General features: G+C 39.1%; 1 protein-coding gene across 7 annotated transcripts; it reads left to right on the top strand.

The window, feature by feature from the left end:
• Positions 1-550: 550 nt before the first annotated feature.
• On the top strand, positions 551-22,830 carry LOC132125141 (PHD finger protein 21A-like). Of its 7 annotated transcripts, none has more exons than XM_059536383.1 (18): positions 551-802; positions 3,999-4,041; positions 4,596-4,694; positions 6,173-6,205; positions 6,462-6,527; positions 9,400-9,567; positions 10,437-10,688; positions 11,048-11,140; positions 14,454-14,744; positions 14,908-15,018; positions 15,112-15,163; positions 15,270-15,349; positions 15,458-15,518; positions 17,516-17,706; positions 18,348-18,503; positions 18,935-19,010; positions 19,155-19,258; positions 19,500-22,830. In XM_059536383.1, exons 3-18 carry the CDS (start codon positions 4,638-4,640, stop codon positions 20,196-20,198), a joined length of 2,490 nt encoding a protein of 829 aa, XP_059392366.1. In that variant the 5' UTR covers positions 551-802; positions 3,999-4,041; positions 4,596-4,637; the 3' UTR covers positions 20,199-22,830. The 7 variants fall into 7 exon arrangements, with proteins under 7 accessions (XP_059392366.1, XP_059392369.1, XP_059392370.1 ...); XM_059536384.1 differs by lacking the exon at positions 551-802 and adding an exon at positions 870-919; XM_059536385.1 differs by lacking the exon at positions 551-802 and adding an exon at positions 939-2,918.
• The last annotated feature ends 22 nt before the right edge of the window (positions 22,831-22,852 follow it).

The raw sequence follows: 22,852 nt of genomic DNA, 5'->3' as shown, positions 1-22,852 counted from the left end.
AACCTGTAATATTGGTAGATACTTTAAGCTGCACCTTTCCTTTATTTTATTACAGTCTGGCACTTTTTAATGTATGCATATTGTGTGCACAATTTAACCATTTCTATTGAGTGTATCTTTGAAATAGACATTTATTTTGTCTTTGTTTATAACAATCTTCATATGTAATCAATATGCTAATAAAAAACTTATTTTGCTGTACGTAAATGTATATACATGAGTTTGAGAGCGTTAGACGGCCACTTCTCTTCTCCAGATGAGTTTCGCCGAGTTTACATCCGGGTTTTTCCCTAGGCAATGGGAGACGCACTACCGCTGTTCCTTAGGCAAAGTGAAATAAATTCGCCGCACCGTCACAAAACATAGTCCTCTCTCCAAACACGTTTTAAGGAAACTTCACGTCCACTTTTCCATCAAGCACGCACATTTTTACAGTAATCGCGATTTTTCTGAATCGTTTGGATGGTTGTTTAGAGTATTTGTTCTTTTTGGCGGTTACTTTTCCTGCCCCCTTCTTCTCCCTCTTCCTGCGCGGATGAATCGTCGGGTGCTTCGGCTGTGGTGAATGAGATTGAAGAAGAGTTCTTGTTTTGTATCTCAGTTTCTCTCTTTTTTACACACACAAATTAAAATTAAACAAACAAAAAAAATAGCTCGATAACCAAGCTAAATTCAGCCCAGAGCACCACTACAGCTATGTGAGGCATCGGATCGCACCGAGATCTCGGAGTGTTTGTAAATATTTATTTAAATAATTTGTGAAGAGAGAGAGAGGCACTACTGCTCAAGTGAGTAGAGGAGGGTAAGTGCACCTTGGGATCTTTTTTTATTATTGCAACTTTTGTGCGCCTCGTTTTTGGACTTTAATCGTTCAAAGACTCTTCGTCGCTTTCCCAAATCCGAACCACGTCGCGATCGGGTAGGTAGAGAAGTCAGGATCCCGATGGTTTTGGAGCAGAATTTCCGCTTATTTCTAGGAGTTGAGACTGTGCTGTATTTCTAAGTGCAGCGCGTGAATCGAACGTTCCGCGCGGTTTGTTATTTTGTAACATTTTAAACTTCGCTGGATACATTGTTGCCGCAACGGTTGTTTTCCAGCTCAGTGTAACAATGTATCCGATGGCAGCGGGGGATAAAAGAGGGTCGAATGAACATCTTTTGCTCGTGCATGGCTTGAATTAGTGGTTGCGGCTCAGTCGAGTCCATCTAACTGTAATTTGTGCTGTTGGCCTGTTAGCTTTAGCAGAGTTAGCCGTAGCACAATATGAATATATCCAGCAGCAGGTTTGTAAAAAAAGATTCACTCCTATTTTAATAGTTTTCAAAGCTTTTATATCCAGAGCTTGTAGTAGATGAGTGATAAAGTGATGCTTTTTGAAGCACAGTGATTTTGTTGTTTGTTTAGAAAGTGTTTTTTTAACGTTGCTCTCTCTCTCTTTTTTTTTTGGTCGTCGGAGGCTGAGTTATTGGAGCTGGTGTGCTTTACAAGCAGATTCTTTTAGAGAGTGAAAAAGCAACTCGCAACGCTTTTCCCCTCATATTGTAGTAGATCAAACATGTATTTCCCCGTTTTGTGAATCTTTGTGAAAGTATGCTGTCTGGCAACACTTTGGGCATCTTCTTCCGTGTTTCCCTCAGGTTTATAATAGTGGCCTAATCAAGGTGCTGCTTAACTTTTCCTGTCATCTAAACATCCCTGATCAGATGGCCGGTTTCATGTATAGCTCCGTACAATTTGGGGTTAAACTGCAGCTTAACTGTCTGTCAGAGTGTTTTTGCACACTATTGCAGTTTTGCAGGTGGCACATTAAAGCATTTGGAGTTTAAGCTATGTTATATGAGAACAGTTTGTCTTTCATAGTCTTTGTTGGATCAGTTTTTGAAATGTAGGTGCTTTTTCAACAGCATTAGTATCAATTTATTTTAGTTTTCAACTGATTGTCGCTATTTGTCCACCACTTTTTAGTAGTGTTTATCCCTGTCTTTGTTATTGTTATTGATTCACTTTGTATCTACTATGTTTTTCTGCTCATGTTTTGCCTTCGTTATGTTTATGTTTTGAACTCCTTGATGATTTCTCAGTTTGTGAAACTTTAAAATGCATTTACACCCTCATCTGACATGTTGAGCTCTTTCTTTAGGTGTTGTTTTCCTTATCCAGGTAGTTTCACTTTTAATGTTTGTACTGTGGCACTCAAATCTTTGGGGAATTTATGACTCCATGTACCAATATGCATAATAGATATAATGCCTTTATAATACTACAGTAACTACATTGAAATATCCATTGAGTTTTGTTGTTGATGCCATTTATGAATATCAAGTAATTATGCAAAACAAAACTTACTGGTTTATGTAAGCATGACACTGGAAGTATTTTAATGCTATAACTTGTGTCCCGTCAGGTGTAGCTGTGATATTCTGTTACCTCATCCAGGCCTGGATACTATTTATAAAGAACAATAATTCACATTACCCTTATTTTGTCTATTTGTAGCTGTCTTATATCAGTTTGCTTAAGTAAAGTTCCCTGCACTCAGATGAATCTGTTAATTAATTTCGATGTTTGTCTGTTGTTACATTTATAGGTATTCGTTTAAATTCAGATATGTAAATGGTATAATAATATGTTGTTATACAATGTATGTACCTGATTAATTACAGTAATATGTTGTTTCACTTTCATGTAATTCATATCGCTTTGTTTTAGCTTTTAGAATACGATGTACATTATATATTCATCAAACCACAACTAAAAGTTGGATTGTGGAAAGCAGTTTTGTTTAGGGCTGGTTGTTTACAAAGAACATTTCAACAGGTCACCGAACACTTTACAGAGACATGAAGGGTCCCGTGTTACTGTACTGTACAGCTTTCCTATCGCAAATAAGAACCTGGTTTGAATTGTAAACTCAAAAGTGAATATATACATTTTTCATTATACAAATGCTAATGTTGTCCTCTTTTTATATTTCTTATGCTGGGTTTTAAGACACCCTTTTTAAGATGTTAGCTAATGCTTTTTAAAAGCTGGTCAGCATCATGATTCAACATAAATCTCTTTTATGGCATCTATGACAAAATACCTAATGAGATCATTTTTTCCAGCTATTTCAGGGAGATTTGCCTCTAAGGTAAATTTCATGAGTTGAATAGTGATATTATTATTATTATTATTATTATTACCATAATGTTTTATTATTTAACTAATTCTTACATGGTACTATTCTTACGTGGTTCACTATAATTCACAATAATACGTTTCAAGTTAATTATTACAGGGTATTGGATTGAGATTTTTTTTTTTTTTTTGGTAGTGTTTACATATGGTGTATTTTTTCTTTACTACTTTATCACTAAGCCACCTCAGCTTTTGTCTTTTCACTAGTTAACATTAAAAAAAAATAACTTATTATGAATATAGGCAGCGTGCTTTTAAAAGACATACATAATCCACTTCAGTTTTCATAATCACTCTCCATTTTTCTGGGCACCCAAGCTGACACAGTCCTCTTCCTAAAGTTCCAGTGATTGTACTATTTAATTGTGTGTTATTTGATCGAAGACCAGCAGAGTGACTCATACACTTGTCGATTTGAGAGGGTGTCATTTCCTGTGCATTGTAGGCTGAAGGTCCTGAGATACCCGTCTGCCGTGTGGTCATGACAGATGTCATCGCTGGCGCGTACAGGCTTCGCTTAATATCTCAGAACTCCAGTTGGCAGGACTGCACAAAGGACAAATCCGATGCTTGAGTTTTGAAGAAGATATTTTTAGGTCCACGAAGATGCCGGGAGATGCACAGGGATGCAGGACTTTTTTTATCGTGGGGTTCTTAGATGGGATGAGCAATTAGAAGCCCGCTGAATGCTGCGCTTGCAATGTTGCCCCTTTTTACACAGACTGTAAGAGAGAGAGAGAGAGTGGGGGAATTGGAGTGTCTTTCCCTCATCTAATGGGGTGTGTGTGTGTGTGTGCGTGTGTTTCATCTTGTGCAGGGAGTTGGAGAGAGCGGGTGAACACTAGTCTCAGTGCCAGCTGGTAAGTCCTCTAATAGCCTCTGTTATAATTGTCCTCTTGGCACAGGGCCGCACACCAAAATCAATGAGAGTGAATGAATGTCTGTAACACTGCCTCCGTTTCGCTCACTGTTACACTAAGCATCGCGGTTGTTCAGATTCACTCAACGTCCGATCTTCTCAATTGTCACAAGTTTTTATCCTCCGCCAACCCCGGTTTTCCCAGAAAATTGCTTTTCAGCAAGACCCTCTATTGAGTTTTTATTTCCCCTCTTAATCCCGTTTGGCCAAAATACCTTTTTTGAACTTAAACAAGAGGTTCCCGCAGTGTGTCGCTCTGGGAATACGAGCTGAATAAAGCGTGTCTGTTTACTACCACCTGAGACATCATGAATCACGCCTGGATTTAGAGAAGTGCATTTTTCCCTCAAACCGTATTAGATACCGACTCGTGTTCCCCCTTGTGGTGTTATTGGATTAAGTCAACCGCCGAGCATCTCGCAAAATAAAGGTTAAATATATAAAATAGGAAGAAAAAAAAAAGTCTGCAAAACCTCTCTTGTTTGATTTCTCTAGACAGGCTGAAAGTTTCCTGGGACTTTCTGGCGAACTGGATCAATGATGGAATTGCAAACATTACAGGAGGCCCTGAAAGTGGAAATACAAGTCCATCAGGTAGGAGATCTCACAAATGGGCCTCTAATCAGTTAAATCAGGAGGGGAAAACAGTGCTGAATTGTCACTGTTCTTTCAGTACTTGAGACCTAGAATCACAATCCCATGTTTTACGGATGATTCAAATGATTTGGGAGTCTAGCAGAAACAGGTCTCCCGTGCCTCTATTGCGCTTGGTGATGAATGAAGATCTGCTCTGCCTGTCCCTCGCTGTCAGAGGCGGCGTGTCCCAGCAGGCAGGAAATTAGTCAATTTGTCTGAGTGGGGTAAGAGAAAGACAAAAAGACAGGGAGGGAGGGAGGGAGGGAGGGACGGAGAGAAAGGAAAAGGAGGAGAATCAGGATCATACTGGGCAGATAAAGCATAAGCCATTACTTCAGTTTTAACGAATCATCTCTAGCAGGTGTTCTTTTACATACTGGAGGCTTTTTTTGTGCCGCCGTCTGGTTTTGCCTTCATATCGCTTGGAATATTTGACTGGCAGGTGGAAGTGGGATTTCTGTCTCATCCGAGGCAGCTGAACGGGTTGTGTTGTGGTCTCGCATGACTCACTGTTGCCTACTGGTGGACTGCAGAAACTTTGAAGAAACAGAAAAACGCCCCTGGGCTTTTAAAATAAAAAAAAAAGTAAAGTGGAGCTAAATGTCTCATATTTTTTTCCTGTGACTGTATGTTTGAAAAAAGCCTGTTCTGCCAGAAAATTGTAAGTTCTTAAACCCCAAAACAACGCAATGCACAACATCTGTAAAAACAGAAAATTGTACAAAACATTTCTTCATATCGACACAGAATAGTATGTGGTGCCTGAATTATATGGATTTTTCATAAGGTGTACATCTTATTGTGGTTGCGAGATTTTAAACTTTTTAAAAATCAATTCATCTGTACATTTGAGGTGAAATAACTTCAATTTTAAAACGAATGTATTTATTTTAAAATATTTATGTTTGTGCATTTAGCTGATGGTTTTATCCAGAGTGACTTGCAAAAGTTGCCAATGTATAAAAAAAGAGCTAACGAACAATTATGCTAATGAATATAGATGCTAATTTCAGTTAATAGCAAATGTCCTGAAATATAATTTGGGGAACTCATTTTACTCTCCCCTATGTCTTTCACTTATTAATATACCTGTCTCTGGAAGATTGATGTTAAACCAAGTGGATCAACTCATCATCTGAAATTAATAAGTTTCTTATTTATGACACCTGTTCATTGCAAATGTAAAACGTTTGTTCCAAATGAACACATTAACTGGTGTCTCCACAAAGCGTTGTTAACTGGAGGACAGTTACTCTTCCAGAAAGCGTTGGCAGGCTGCCTGCTGCTCTGTCTGCTTTTGTTTGACAGTGAGGCAGGTGCAGCAGGCTGTAGTTCCACATGTGGCCTGTAGATGCCAGACAACGTCTGTAACTCCCTTCAAAACTGTTGGCTTAAGTTTTGACTGCAAATTCTTGTCTCCTCTTCTGTTGCCATAGAAACTTGTCGCCCAAATGAAGCAGGATCCACAGGTAAATATTCTTTATGACGTTGCTCTTTGTAAATAATCCTTGGCTTTGTTTGAAGACTTTAACATTACCAACGGCTGAGTATTATATTTTCTATACTAATAAGGCAGCTTGGTGGTGTGTATAAATGTTTTATTAAACAAAGGTTGTGTAATTCAGAATTTATATGTTTCCAGGTATTTGTTCAGATATGACACAAGCTCATAGTTTAAAAAATAATTGATTATTACACGTATCGTATTTTTTATTTTTTTCATAGAATGCAGATCTGAAGAAACAACTTCACGAGCTCCAAGCGAAAATCACGGCTCTGAGTGAGAAACAGGTAAGAACTTTCACAGTCGTTGTGACGTCATTCACTCCTTCAGGTGCTGAATCAAATGTTTTTAAATCGTGAAAGCATGAATTATATGCTTGTTTGTTTACAAATGTGTGTCAGTGAGCAATGAGCACAGGTCAACTGTGTGATATTGGGGTTTTAAAAAAGACACTGCGTGATTTCATTAGGCTCATTTACTTAAAGCCATGAACTACTGCTACAGAATGAAATGCAGACAATATGCTCTTAGTGTACAATTTATGATATGTATTTTATCCTGCTGTTGCTGACACAGAGGTTGATGGGAAATGTAGATTTGTTTAGTATATGTAAACATGAACATTTCTGAATGATGTTTTCATTCCAATTTTTTTTTACTTTTTTTTGATTTTGTGATTTGTGTGTGAATTGTGTGTGTGTGTGTGTGTGTGTGTGTGTGTGTATATATATATATATAAAACACTACTATTATATATGAATTTCATATTTTGAATTAGCAGTTGTTTTTATATGTAGTTTTAATTTTAGTAACATTTAAAGTGGAGTTGTGTGGGTTTGTCGTTTTTATTAGTTTTTAAAATATTACTTTTCAGGTTAAATGTATTATTATTTTCATTTTAAGTTCAGTTTTAGTGATTATTTATTTCTATTTAGTAATTTTAGTGCTTTTGCTGTTCAGATTAAATGAGAGTATTTAATCTAACACTTACATTTAATTTTATTCATTCTTTTTATTTTTATTCCAGAATATTTTAAATAGTTTTAGTAAACGATAATAACCCTGGTAGATTTTAATTTCAAGCAACACCACAAAAACACCAGCGTGTTTCAGCACATTTGTGTGTCCAAGTCCAATTGCGTTTATTGAAGCGATTTTTGATTTGTTTGCTTCAAATTGGTCTTATTGATTTCCTGAAGTGGCTGTTGGATCTTGTGGGAATTTTAGATTTTAATGACAAAATGACAGTGGAAATAAGCAAAGACTGATATATTTAATTGTTTTGCGGTTGAGAAAAGAGCAGCCAGCAGGACAGGCCTGGGTCTGCGCATTTAACAACTGTGGCAGAAGAGTAATACATGCAGCCCGCTGTGTGTAGCGCATGTGTCTGATGTGTGTGTTGGGGCTTGTCTCGTCTCCTGCTGAGAGGTGGAAACACTCCAGATTGTCAGAGAGTCTGAGATTGCATTTTCTTGAAAAGTCTGGATTTTTAGCACAGCTGTTTTGGGGGAATGTTTCACTTTTTGTCTCTCTTCCTACTCTTAAAATTCTCCAGTTTGTTTCATCAAAGAATTGTCCCAGTTTACTGACTCGCAGATCGCTGGCTTAGCTTTGAGCTTTTATCCTGAGAGAGAGAGAGAGAGAGAGAGAGAGAGAGAGAGAGAGAATAGATCATAAGCACACATGATTTGATTTTTTTTTTTAACTCTACTCAAATGCGGAGGGCAAATATTGTATGTGTGTGTAGCCTTAGTCAATCCAGACAAGGATTAGAGCACAAGATGATGAAACAGTACTGTGAATGCTAATTCAGTTCTCTCACGAAACCAGTCTAGTTCACATTTCATCTGATAATGTGTGTATATATAATATAATATACTATACTTTTAATTAGATTTAAAACATGTAATTCAGTCTCAGACTTATGGATTAATGCTGTTTGTTTTTCAATCAAAACATTAAGTTTATACTAATTATATAAACACACACACACACACACACACATACACAAATATATTTAAATAAATATATGTATATCAGTATAACATTTGCAGTAGTGCTGATATTTGGAGAAAAAATGGCACTCTTTGTGTGATATTAACTATATTGATTATATATACTGTATATGCAAGTCACTGTTTTACATTATAATTAATTGAAACTAACAGCATAAAACGTTTTTATTTAAAATCAATATTAACTGAAATTAGAGATAAAAACCTTTTTATTTTAGCACAAAAACAATGAAATTATTTTAAATAACTACAACTAAAATGAAAAAATGGAAATATATCAAATTAAAGCGTCAAAATATTAATACAAATCATAATAATATTTCAATGATACTTTTCATTATATGTATTTCTATATAATCTACACATTTTCTCAGGTCGTAAGGTTGACTCTCTTTCAAACCTGCTGGCTGTGAATACAGTTTGTCTGCTTTTTAAATCTCAGTTCCATTCATATGATTCCGCATCATGAATTTATATTTCTGTGATTTTAACCTCGATGTGAGGCCCTCAGCGGTCACGGTGGTCTGTTTCGTATGTAAACTCTACGCTTGTGAGTCTAAAGCTGCTACTATGTGATTGATCGCCCGCTTAAAGAGAAAAATAGTTTTTTCAAAATTCATTTTGAGGAAGAGACTTTCATTTGATGTTGTGCTTAGCGCAAGGGCTTTGTTGAGGAATGTGTGTGTGTGTGTGTTTGCACTCTCAGAGGTGCGCTTTGGCTCCAGAGGACTCTGAGGCAGCAGAGTGTGTGAGATGAATTTCAATTACGTTTTTCTCTGCGTGTATGTATGTGTGTAGCGCTCAGTGGGCCTTTTATAAAAGCATTTCCAGTGTTGTTAAGATGGTCTCACACCTGAAGGGTCTGACTGAATAAAAGCCTTGGCTTAGCTTCACACCCAGAACAAAGAAAACCAGGGAATCTGGTGACTAATAATCTATTATTAGAAACCGCTGCAGCTAGATATAAACAGAACATTGAAAAGACAAGACAAGATGGGGAGGGGGGGGGTCTTTTCATATTTATTTTTTGGGAAAAGTGCGTATGTGTGTTTCAGAACCATTTGTTTTTCTGTAATCAACATTTCCTCAAAATGTGACTGAGAATGGATGTATGATTTCCCGGTAATTTCTCTCCCTCTCTTAGAAAAAAGTGGTGGAGCAGTTGAGGAAGGAGTTGATGGTCAAACAGGAGCCCGACTTGAAGCCACAGACTCTCCCGGCGATCGCAGACGGTAAAACCGTGCTGCTGACACCCGCCTGTCCCCCTTCACAGCCGCCCACAGGGCCTCCACACAACCAGGGGCCTCCACAGGTACAGCTTCACACCCTAAACACCACACAGTTTCTAGACAAAATGTGTAGAACAGCACTATACTCTGAGCTGATTTGCAGCAGAATATTTACTTAACACTGGTGAGACGTGAATTCGATTCCTGTACTGCAGCAAAAAAATAACCCGATTAGCTAGTTTACCCAAAAGGTTTATTGAAAAACAATTGCCCTGACTTGTCAGCAGTGATCTATTCTAAAGGCACACTTAGTATTTGCAAACACACAAATCTTTGTCCCTGAAATAAGCTTTGAGTTTGTGAAAAATAAGTGCAGAGTGACCTTAGAATCTTATAAGAGTATTTATATGGCCAATAATGTACAATCTCAGCCTTCCTGGTTTTAATTTTTCTGTGATTTTTGTTTACACAAGATGTGTGTACTGTGTATATTTATATACAAATATACACACATGTATATATTTAAGAAATATATGTTATTTATATATTTATATACATATATTAGATATAAAATAAATCATATATATATATATATATATATATATATATACACACACACACACACACACACACACGATTAATTTAATTGCCTTTAATTGATTATTAATATTAAATTATGACATTTGGGTGTTCCATACAAGAATTGAGCCAAACCTGCAATGTGACTTTGTTTAAACAGTGTCTCAATAGCTAATTTGTGATTGGTTAACGTTATCTATCAGCACTTGAGAGCAAGTTATAAAATTTTGATGAAAGGTTTTTCTTGTATGCACTGATAATTTGTACACAATAACAGCAGAAAAATCAAGTCAATAGCACTTTATCATCTTTTGTGGCTCCTCATCCTCTGCTTCCTTCAATCAACCGACCTCCCACCTCCTCGACTAAAAAGACTCTCACCATGACGCCGGTCATAACTGCAAAGACTCTACCTCTCGTGCTGAAAGCTGCCACCTCCACCATGCCTGCTTCCATGGCAACACAACGCCCCACAGTCGCCATGGTCACTGCCATCAGCAACCCCCTAAGACCCGGCATCAATTCTGACTCCCAGAGCACACCAATCAACCTTCAGGTGGCCAGCAAGCTACCCAATCAGGACACAGATGCCGGCACACGGATTTTGTCCAAGAATGTTATTGTTGTGAGTGTGAATCGCTAAATCACTAAAGATTCTCTCCCTTTTAACTTAGGGTTTCCATTTAGCTTAAATATAACAATGTTAAACTGAAGTAGAAATGCCAGTCTGTGTTTTTGCATAGCTTGCTGTAGACTAATCATAGTCAGACCCACTTTGCTTTGATGTGTTTAGAACAGGATGTTTATATCTCCAGTTAGTATGAAGATTTGAAATGACTTCCTTTCTGATAATGATGTGCTTGGCTGGGGTGTATGGTGACATACTTCTGTGATGAAACCAGATAGAGGATCATTTCCTCTAAATGTTGTGAATTTCTCCATTTCACCTGCTGAGTGCCCAATAAACGGCTGGTTTTGTCACAGGTGCAGGCCACCACCACCTCTGCCCAGCCTATCAAAGTTCCCCAGTTTGTCCCTCCTCCTAGATTGACGCCTCGACCCACCTTTCAGCCACAGGTGCGTCTCTGTTAGACCTGCCCCCTCCCCTTATGTATGTGCAGTTCCTCACTGATGCCACCAGAGGGATACACAACCTAGTTTCAGAGGCCTTGTGTCTGTAAAACCTTTGTTTACAGAGACATTCTGATTCAGGATATTTTTAAACATGGGAACTAAAATTGCTCGAACACAATCACCCAAACTTCAAAACATCAGGGTTCAACACTTAGAGACCCGAATTCAGCTTTTTTTCTTATAGTAAAACTGATGCTCACCTTCTCCTTCCCAGCGCTGGCTGTTGCTGTGATACTGTTTGCTCCCATTTTTTCTCTTTGCTTTAGGATGCTTGCACACTAGATTTTATGCTCTGTCAGAAATGCTACAAGTCTGTTGATATCAGTTGGGAATATTGTGTTATAAAAAAGATAAAAAAAAAAACAGTGGAAAAAGTGATGCTTAATCATGCAACTTGGAACTTTTGCTTTGCACTCTGACATAAGCATCTGTTGACCAATGAAAATTCAGTCCAATGTAGTACTGCTCTGTTTTAAACTGGCTTGCTTCTGTCTACACTCTAATGGCTCGTTTCCACTGAGCGGTATGGTTCAGTATGGTATGCAATTATGTCCATTTCCATTGTCAGAGGTTGTGATTGGTACAAAAATATCGAACTGTAACATACCACTTTTTTTTGGTACCCTTCCATTTGGGTACTTAGCACAGCAAAGGGTACCAAAAGGGTGGAGCTAAACTCACTGCAGAACTTAGATTGGTTGACTAGAATCATTACTTTTGCGTAATACAAGGGGATAAAGCTTCTCCTTCACTCGTTCCCCTCTGCTGTCCATGAGTATTGGGCTTATATACATCAGAGTGCGGAAACACACACACACAAAAAATGTATTTTATATTTTCAGACAGACAATAGCCATTTCTCAGCATGCGTTCTTGTGGACTTCAAAATGAACTGTGAAACGTCATTGCCCAAAATCCCACATCATTTTCAAAATATTACTGTTATTCTGTTATGAAATGTAGTTTTAAGAATTTTTCAATTGAGAATATAATTGTTTAAAACTCAAATCTGTGGTTTATTTATAAAGATAGCCTATTTGAAAATTTGCTATGCCGATTTTGGAGCTCCAGGTGATCACCGGGCACTCATGTTTCCCCCGAAAGCAGCCTTAGCTCGGATAGCCCTTCCAACATTTTTCACTGGCTTTGATGCCTCTGTAGTAATTAAACATGAGATACAATTTGCTTTGGGTTTATTTGACAAGCGTTAGTGGTCTCATGAATCTATTATTTGTTCCTGGTCATTTAAGTTTGGCTGAGCACTACGTTATGTTTAACTTTATGTATTTATTTTGAACTTATACGTAGTACAGCACTGACTTTGTAGCATACGTTTGACTGTATTGTTTACTTTTGTCTTTATTTCCTCTTATATAAGCCTCTTATACTTTGTATACTTTTATAATGGATATTATTGTTCATTAAAACTGATATTTATTAAAAATAGGCAGAGTCTGTGGCACTTTATCGTCGATCGCTACTTACTGCCATACACCAATCCTATCAAGTAATGTTACTGTTGGCAGTGGAAATGCAAGCTGGATCAGGGTGTTCAGTCCCGAATCATACTGTACTGTACCGTACTGTACTGACCCATACCGCACAGTGGAAACAAGCCATAAATGCATTCCTGTCTGTCAAATGCTTAATTATAGCTTTATCTAGTGTGTAAGCTCCCTTAAGCACCGTGTCTATACTGGAAGTGACCCATACGTGCCATCACTCAATGACTTGGGTGCATGACCCCTTCAACAATTGTTTTAACATTTGGGTGAATGTCCATTGGTATAAAAATTTAACTTCTATATGTTCATTGCTTTATGTCTGGTGTAGACACGGTGTTTCAGAGCAAGACAGCGTTTTGCTGTTTATTCCTTTGTAACAATGCTGTTGCTTCAGTTGCAGCTTTTATTTCTGCTTTTGTTCTTTGATATTGCTTTGGCTGACCCTGTTATTAACCCCCCACCCCCTTAAAGACTGACAATAAATCACCTTTTACCTCAAAAGCTATGTAATGCTAAAGCGAGCTCAGATTAATCCACTTGAACCCGACATTTACTTACCCTTATATCGTTCCAAACTTGTTTGACTTAGGGTGTGTTCACAAGCATCACGTTTGGTTCGATTAAAACAAATTCTGGTGCTATTGCTCTGTTAGTGCGGTTCATTTGAGTAAGTGTGAACGCTGCCATCTGAACCCTGGTGTGCACCAAACAAGTGGACAGAGACCGCTAAAAGAATGGCTCTTGGTCTACTTCCAAATTAACTTTGGTGCAGTTTGAATGAAATAAGAAAGCAACATGGACCAAATACTTCTAAACAAACCAAAAACAGGATGTAATGACAAGATGCAATGGTATGCAACATGATTTGACAATGAGGAATGAGCGGTTTATCCAAAACAAGGGCAAACGTGGAGGAACGAGTAGGTAAAATGCCTTTTATAAGCTCTGAGTTTGCAGGACATAAAAATAAAAACATATGTACACACAACAATGAGCATGCTTAGTCCAGCAGACAGCATTAGGTGTATTCGACTTAAAGTGGTGTTGAGCAGACTGATCAGAGAATGGGTACTTTGATGTCATACACCAATCGGTCTGCGCAGTGCTGCTTTAAGTCAAACACACCTATTGTTTGGGGTGTTCATTAAGTTCCATCATGAATTATGTCATTCAACGAGCAATCAGGCTATGAGCGCATCACTATGCCTTTAGGTTTGCTGTCAAAAATGCCAGTGTGAATGTTAAACAGACCAGGACCAAATGTGTTTTCCTTTTGGTCCGGACCAAACGAACTATGAGAGCCAAACTACAAGTGTGAACACATCCTAACTTTCTTACATGGGCATCTCTGGTCCCCAAAGTCCACTGTCCTGCAAAGCTTTGGGCCAACCCCAGTCAAACACCTCAACAACTAATCAAGGTCTGTAGGGCTACTAGAAAGTTATAGGCAGGTGAGTTTCATCAAGGTTGGAGCTAAACTGATGGACATTGTAGGCCAGAGTTGCTCAGTCCTACTCCTGGTTTGTTTTGATGTTCCTAAATTGAGCTCTGCACACATTTTCCTCCACTTTTATACTAGTCACTGAGGGGTGAAACAGAGCTCAGTGTTAGCATTACTTATGGCTGAGGTTGCCTCTTAACACAAAACAGCATGGATGTTAGGGGCATGGAACCAGAGTGGCTTTCTTGATCGATTGGTTTGGCAAGCCTCTGTCTGCGTTCTCATCCAACCCCATTCCACCATTGCACAGGTTCGACCAAAACCCCCCATGCCCATCAATGTGCCCATCGCTCCAGCTCCTCCTCCTCCCATGGTGGCGGCTCCTCTAATCCAGCGGCCCCTGATGCTCACCACCAAGCTGACATCATCTTTGCCTGCCTCTGCTGGGCCCATTCACCAGGTCCACATCGTGAACGGACAGCAGTGTGCCACGATTGACAAGACCACGAAGGCAGTTACGAGTTGCACCACACAAGTCACAGGCATTGTCATCAGTCCTGCCCAGACACTTCAGATCAGCAACCTTAACTCAGACTTGAAGGTGAGCACACCCGTTTGTATTAGCTTGATTGTTTGCTCCGGACATGCAACATTTTTCAGACAAGTCTTTTTTTTTTATCAGACAGGATAGGTTTAACTTTTGCTCTTGCACTAAGAAACAGCTTGACTGGGTTGCTTATCTTGTTTCTTGTTCTCTGCATCAGACTGTGAAACCACAGGGAGGACCAGAACAGGTGGTCATGAGTACACCACCCTCATCCTCTCCTCCTCTTCCTCCTCCTCCAGCTAAGGTCAAACGAGAGGAGAGCCCTCAGGTACTGGTAACTTCACAGAGTTAACAAAACCATCATGTCTGACTAATTTTGCCTGAAGCCTTAATAATAAACTAATACATTTTCTTCCTTCAGAAACTTGCCTTTATGGTGTCTCTTGGGTTGGTCACACATGACCATCTTGAAGGTAAGTCCCACTGGTGTCAATTCTGCACTGTGGATTTCCCTTCAATTAAAGTTACATGGCGGGATGTTTTTTAACCAGATATGCATGGGATGTCATTGCTCTCCAGAGATTCAGAGTAGAAGACAAGAACGTAAGAGGAGAACAACAGCCAACCCAGTGTACAGTGGAGCAGTGTTTGAACCTGAGGTACAAACAAATGTTCTGTAGTTCCCTCCTCCATTTGGTCTGATTTTGAGAGCTTAGATTGTACTTTTAACTTGGCTCTAACATTCAGACTTCTCTCCTATATCTCAGAGGAAAAAGAGTGCTGTCACTTACTTGAACACTCCGCTGCATCAAGGCACCAGGAAGAGAGGTCTGTACCTGCCTGTCTTAGTTGCTTAAGTTGATGTATTGTAGCCCTGCTGCTTCTATGTACCACCTAATAGACACCTCTCTGCTTTCTCTTGCAGTTTTTCTTTGTGTCTTTGCTAGGGTTTGATCTCTCTGCAGAACTACATCGTTTGAGTAGACCTAAAAATTATAAAAGTGCCTATAAAAGTGGTGGTTAAGGAACCTCTTCCCCAGTTTGTATAGTTTCCAGAGAATTTGGCTTGTTTTGGACTTGTTAACATTTGATTTAAGACTTAAAAATGTCAGTAGGCTTACAGGGAAAAATATGTCCTCTCAGTGTTGCTTCACTTCAGATTTGAGTATCTAGAGTGCTCTTTGCACTGTTTTGTTTTCTTTTAGAATATTTTGTTATTTTCTTGGGATTTCTAAAGCTGTGCTTCAACATAATGGATTTCCCTTGATTTGACCTTGAAAATCTTGACTTGGTCTTCACCCCAAAGACTTTTGAGGCCTCAAAGTGCCCCTATTATGCCATTTGAAGGTTGCTAATATTGTTTTAGGAGTCTCCTATAACAGGGTTACATGGAAGGTCAACAAACATGTTAGTTTTCTCAGAAAATAGATTTAATTTTACCTCTTTCTAAATTATTCATAAACACCTCGTGCAAAGCAGTTCAAAGAATCAGTCTCTCTAAACCCCTCCTTTCCATGAACCCTCACTGGTGTTATTGGTCAGATGGTGCAGTCCTTAGTGATTGGTCCAGAGCTGTAGAGAGATCTCTCTATGGCTCTGGATTGGTCTACCGCGTACAGCGCGTGTCAGAAACAAAACGCCAATTGGCTTGAATGAATGACAGCCCTGGAGAAGTGTCAATACATAGAGGAGATGGTATGGATTGTAGCTTACCAACTCGAGTCTGATGATGAAATGGTTGATCGACAAGAGACTGATTCACAAGCACGACTGGGGCTGGACATTTCTCAGTGGTAAGTGCCAAGTGTTGACAAGTTTGTGGTAATTATGAGATATGATCAAACAAATGTACTCTCACAGCGTAGGACACAATGTCTTCTCAAAATGGTGTTGACCACAGAAATTTTACTGTGTTTGTGGGAAGGCAAGTTGGCTACGTAAAACATGGGCAGACATTATGCAAATGTGTTACTTGGTGGTGTAGAGCTGTAACAGAATAAGATTCAAATTCCTGATGACACGTTTAGGCAATTGCGAGCAGACTTTTTTTTTTTTTTTTTGTCGGCTTCACAACTTTGCAGATAGTTTTTCACATACAGCTACATGACACATTGCATCATGAAAGGTAATAGTTGAAAAGGCATAATAGGGGCACTTTAAAAGACTTTATATGAACTCTACCTCAAAGACTTAAGTGTTGGCTTATGCTTGGCCTTGAAAGACCTGACTTGGACACCACCTTAAAGATTTGAGCATTGATTTTGGCTTGGTGTTGAAAGTTCTTTACTTGGACTCTACTTACTGACTTGAACGCTGATGTGAGTTGGTCGAATTAGGTGTGTAAATGAGAGTTTGTCAGTTGGTTCTCTGGTTGTCGTGTTACCTTTTTAGATGTTATTTTTATATTTATTGTTTAGCTTATTTTAGAGTGCATGATGCATTGCTTGTTCCTGTAGGAGCCACCTGCAGGGAAATGTATTGAGATTTGAGTTAAGATCTCAGCTTAGACTTTCGCTCTTTCATTCTATCTTTCGCTCATTGCTTTTCAAATTCCCTGCATGCTGCTGTGGTCGTCCGTTGCACTAAGTGCTTTTTGTGACCCTCCCTTCCATTTCTCCTTCGCTCTCTCCCTCCTTTCCTTTGTTTCCATGCAAGCCAATGAGGATCCCCTCTCTAAGGTATGTTGCAACCAGAAAATGCCATTATTTTATTTCATCTTTGTGTTTTTTTTCCTTTCTTTTCCCTTTTTCCTCCTCCTCCATTTTTCTGTTACTTTTTTTTTTTTTGGTTTGTTTTTCTTTCCTTGTCTGTCTCATTTCACTCAGGTCGCCCTCCCAAATACAGCACCACCACCACCACCAGCAGCACAGCGGTGCCGGAGCTGGGCTGCAACCCCCTGCTCTCCCCCACCAGCAGCCTTCCTGACTCCCCAGCCCCTGACCGGCCTGACACTGGGGGCTTTCCCCTCTCTGTCCACCCTCATTCTGTCCCCCAGCCCAGCCCCAGCTCCGGGGATGTAAGTAGCCACCTGCCAAGTCTGGGCGACCATGTTGTTGAAAGCCCCCACTATTATTACTGTTTTAGTAGATTCCTCTACATAACAGGCTGCCCCTAAACCCCCAACCCTCCCCCCCCCAACACCCCCCCCCCCCCCACAATTACCCTTCACTGCATTCATCCTGTACACCTCAAAAGTACAGGAGCAAGGTAACTCCTGTTAGAGTCCACCCTGGAAAGAGAAAGACTGACCTACCAGCACTGTCATTCATGTTTATTTGTTGTATTTGTTGAAATGGAGCCAGCAGTCTTACAAAGTGAACAGTCTTTCTCTACTTCCCACACAAATATCAGTAATTAATAGTATAGTATTTTTTTTAATTCTTACACCCCATCTTAGCATTTAAGCCTAAATACCCATTGCTTATAATGACGATACATTTTCAATAGTGATTAATCCAATAACCCTAACTATAGTAATAATTATAAAACTACTAGCTAAATATCCAGTGCCCTGACTGAGTGAAGAGTCCAGTCACCAGTGAGCCACTAGACAAATACCTCCAATCAGCAGTCAGTTCTTCTCCTCCCCACTATAATTTGATTGGTCCAGGACAAGAAGGGGGCGGTGGTACTGACACCTGCCGTTCTTCCCGACAGGGAGACATCCATGAGGATTTCTGCACTGTGTGCAGACGCAGTGGACAGTTGCTCATGTGTGATACATGTTCGCGTGTCTACCACCTCGACTGCTTGGACCCACCCCTCAAAAACATTCCCAAAGGCATGTGGATCTGTCCTAAATGTCAAGACCAGGTAAATAATAGCAGCACAACGAGCCCTTGGCCATTGCTCTTGCAGGCCAGTCAGTGATGTCTCCTTTTAACTGGAATTCAGTCCTTTCAAGCACACACACGCTTTTATAATATTATAAATGAGAGACAAACTGAGAGATCAAACTCCCCTTTCCCTGCCAAAAATGAAGTGTACATTTTTCTCCCATTAAACAAAATGAGTTTCTTCAGGCATTAAGGCTGCTTCGTCCTTTGTAAGCTCTCACATGGTTTGGTATTGATCGTTCCTTTTTTCCACCCATCATGTAAGTGTAAGACAGCATCAAGCACTCCCATTGAATTTCTGTTGTTCATCACTGTTGCCATATACAATTGATCTTAGTTTCTTTTAGGGCTTTCCAGTGGTCAAGTGGGCACGGCACTGTTCTATTATTGAGAGAATTTCTTTTACAGATTCTGAAGAAGGAAGAGGCCATTCCATGGCCAGGCACCCTAGCAATTGTCCATTCCTACATTGCTTACAAAGAAGGTAGAGCTATTTTGATTTCCAGATGTACAAATTTGCACCGCAATTTTACATTTTAAATGTAAAAAAAAAAAAGTTTACAACCAAATGCATACATCTATGTTATAGTGCAATCAATTTCTGTGTTTTTTTGTTCCTGTCCAACAGCAAAAGAAGAAGAGAAGCAGAAGTTAATGAAATGGAGTGCCGAACTAAAGCTGGAACGAGAACAACTAGAACAGAGAGTGAAACAGCTTAGCAACTCTATAACAGTGCGTCACTTATTTTTCCCTGTAACTGGAGCTTTTCTGGATACAAGATTAATTATACAATTGTTCTACATATCTGTGAAGGGATTTTCGCCTCAGAAATCTTATTTTAAGAGGAACATTCAGCTTTTTCTAATTTTATTCCTGCAAATATTGAGTGCGGCTTGTTACATAGTATACCATAGTTCTTCTAAGATTTTAATTTTTGTTTGTTATATAATGCTGTATTCCTTTTCTTCAACAGAAATGTATGGAGACCAAGAACAGCATACTTGCCCGTCAGAAGGAGATGCAGGCCTCTCTGGACAAGGTAAAACACTTGGTCCACCTCATCCAGAGCTTTAACTTGACTCAGTCCATGGAGACGGACATCATACCGGATTCCAAACAGGACTGCATAGAGTCAGGGAGCATCAAAGACTCAAAGGATGCTACACAAGGGTGTGTGCAGGAGTGTCCCACCGAGCCTAGCGTGCAAGTACCAGCTGCCGTAGCAGTTCCCAAACTGAAGGCAGAGCCAGAGGTGGGCGAAATGGCAGAGCCAGCAGCCGCAGTCACACCTGATGCTGCATCAGGTGAATCGGGAGTTAGTGCCCTGGAAGTGCCCAAAACCACAATTGGCGAGGAGATGATGGATGCGGTGAAAACGCCGGACCCTGCTGAATTGCCTCAGGCCAGGGACGTAAAAACGAATGGAGGAACAGACTTTGTTTGTACCGGCTTGAACCCAGAAGAAGAGGAGGGTGCTGTGGATGCCGCAGAATCTGTGGGTTCTGAGAACATCCCTCCCAGTGACAGCAGTTGTGTAGAGGATGCTGGGAAGATGGAAGTGGAGCTGCAGGAAGATGGAAGTCATGTCGTGAACACCAACAATGGCAAAACCTCAGAACCTTCTCAGCAGGCTTTGCCAGCCCCTCTAAGCAGCGTGGACAACCCCAAATAGTTCTCAGCCTCACACTAAACACATTCACATCACCAAAACATTTAAACAGATTTTCCTATTGCACCTTGGACTGGTGCACAAAGTTGCCAATCTATACATATATATATTACACATATATATTATCTATATCCAAATAAATGTTGTTTTTTTATTTTCTTTTTTTCTTTTACTTTTTTTTTCAATGGTAAAACTGTTTCAACAGTACTTCTACATCCAAGGCAAACTAGTCTTGGTTCTTGTAAACCAATAGAGCCCAAACTTGTGAGTGAAAAGGGTGACTGGTGAAAGAGTGTCATGCCAATTATTAGATTATTAAAAAAAGAAAAATGGTAGTTTAATAATATTAATAATAATTGTTCTAATAATAATGATGTTGATAAAGATGGTGGATGATTTATCAGATCAGACCAGTGTGTGCCTCCAACATGGGGTTTGTTTTCCATAGGTTGTCTTAGTTTTCTTCTCTTCAGGAGGAGAAAGGCAGGGCAGATGTGTCCAAAGACTGCAAGACTATGCCCACACCCTGTGCACCTCTAGCCAGGCCTGAGTGCCCGGCCATACCAAAAGCTTCTCTTTCCAAACAGGACAAAATATAAATAAATAGTCAGTGCATCAGTATTCACCAAGGACAAGGCTGAGGTTTAGAATCCTGTTGTTGGCATGGGTTAGACTAAATCAGGACTGCCTATAGCAACCCCTCTCATTTCTTTCCTGCACTCTACATCTTGTCCACATTTCCCAGTTAGCTGTAGAAGTGTCCCCTCTCAAAGTCATCTCAGGCTAATCGGTGGTCGAGCGCATGGCAAAGCCTTTCAAGATCTTTGACAAAGGGCTGGAAGAGGAAGCTACACCAGAAGTCACATCTTGGTAACTGCAACAAATCATGCGTGGTAGATTAGTCTGAAAAGTGGTGTTGGTTCTGTGTATTGAATCTTCAGTCTTGTTCTAAAGTCAGTATATGTGTGTATTATATGCTGTTTGTGGATTTTATTAATTAAGTTTATTTGTTTTTTTAGAAAATATATTCAGGTCTTCCTAGTCTTCATTGAAAAATAAGTGCTTTTCTGTTTCATGAAACAGTTGTTTGTTATCAATGGTGTTTAAAAAAGGCATGAATTATGCAAGCAGCTATCTCAATTTCAGAGATGCACATTGCATAATGAGTGTTTTTATTTGAATTCCGAACTGCCAAATGCTTTAGGTTTTTTTTTTTTTTTTTATTGAAAATAATGGTAATATCCTCTTACTGTGTTTAGTCTACAATATAATGGACTAGTACCATCCCCATTTTTCCAAAACCTTTTTTTTTTTTTTTTTTTTTTTTTTGAAAAACAATAATGCTTAAGTCACAATTTGCTGTCTTAAAACTTGAGGGTTTGATGTATGAGCCAAATTGAATAATAAGGAAATGACAGAAAACCCTTAATTAAAGCACAAGCTTTATTGTAGATAACTAAAGCAAACGCACTAAGAACCTCTTAAGAGACTTTGAGCAAAATTAAAAAAAAAGCGCTTAAATCTTATCTGTTGGTTTTTACGCTTGCCAACATCCTGTAAAATCGAAAACAACAGCCAGTTGCTTGCGTACAAAGTGGGAAGCACTGTTTAGGACCATCTTCTGCTGGTTTTTGCTGGCTTTGTGTTGTGTTGCATATTATCTTATCCTGTCCCAGGTAACATCTTAAGTCTAAAAATAATGCATGGATGGCACCTTTTATGTTTATGTCAGGTCATTCCAAAAAGCATATCCCTTTTAGCTTTGTGAATATAGCTACTCAGGCTAGGTTTGAACGCATATTAAATTCCACATATCTGTTTAGGGCATCTTTGTAAGTGCTTATTTTGACTATATGTATACAGTAGTGCATATTTATTTGGGATTTGAAAAGAACGATGCATAGCTCATTTTGGCTGTTTAAACACGAGAGAACCTACCACGATATGGATTCTGTATTTGGGATGATGTTTACTATTTTGTTTGTCAGTTTGTTTTAAATGATCTATTTATCTTGATTCGTCAGGATTTCATGGCTTTAAAACTCAATTTGTGATTCTTAGTGGATGGGGTCTTGGTTATATCAACAATGTGCTGCAATTACTCACAATCTACTGTGAAAATTCACATACTTATCCTTAATACATTCCCATAATGACTGTTACCCTCTGAGCCAAGACTGGGTAATAACGGACAAACATTGATATCATGGCGTCCATTATTGTGGCATAACATGAATATTTAAGGCCTTCCAGAAGTCACCATTGTCAGAGTAGAGAATATTTTTAAAAAAAAATACTTTTATTCCTTCCTGTACAGGTGCCCAGAGTGCCTTCAACCTTTTGCATATTGAATTTAATCTCATAAACTGGTCACATTTCCCTCTGTAAAACGTCACTCAGTTAACATTGATTGGAAGCACATTTCTTGTAATTTCATTTGGTTAAAGTGAAACGGTTGTAGTGATGTGCTTGTGTTGGTGTAGTCCTGTCTGTCTTTACTTAATCTACTTATCTGCTGTAATTAAAGAGCCCCTATTAAGAGTAGGCTATATTTTAAGGAGTTGCCTTGAGCTTTTTAATACTCTGAATAAAAGTATATCTAAGTGATTGCACAAAATTGGTCTAAAGAAAGGGGGGGGGAAAGGAGTTGTTCCTTA

The sequence above is a fragment of the Carassius carassius genome, chromosome 43, assembly GCF_963082965.1.
Source record: "Carassius carassius chromosome 43, fCarCar2.1, whole genome shotgun sequence".
NCBI classification, from domain to species: Eukaryota; Metazoa; Chordata; class Actinopteri; order Cypriniformes; family Cyprinidae; genus Carassius; species Carassius carassius.
This window is presented reverse-complemented; position numbering and strand designations above follow the sequence as displayed.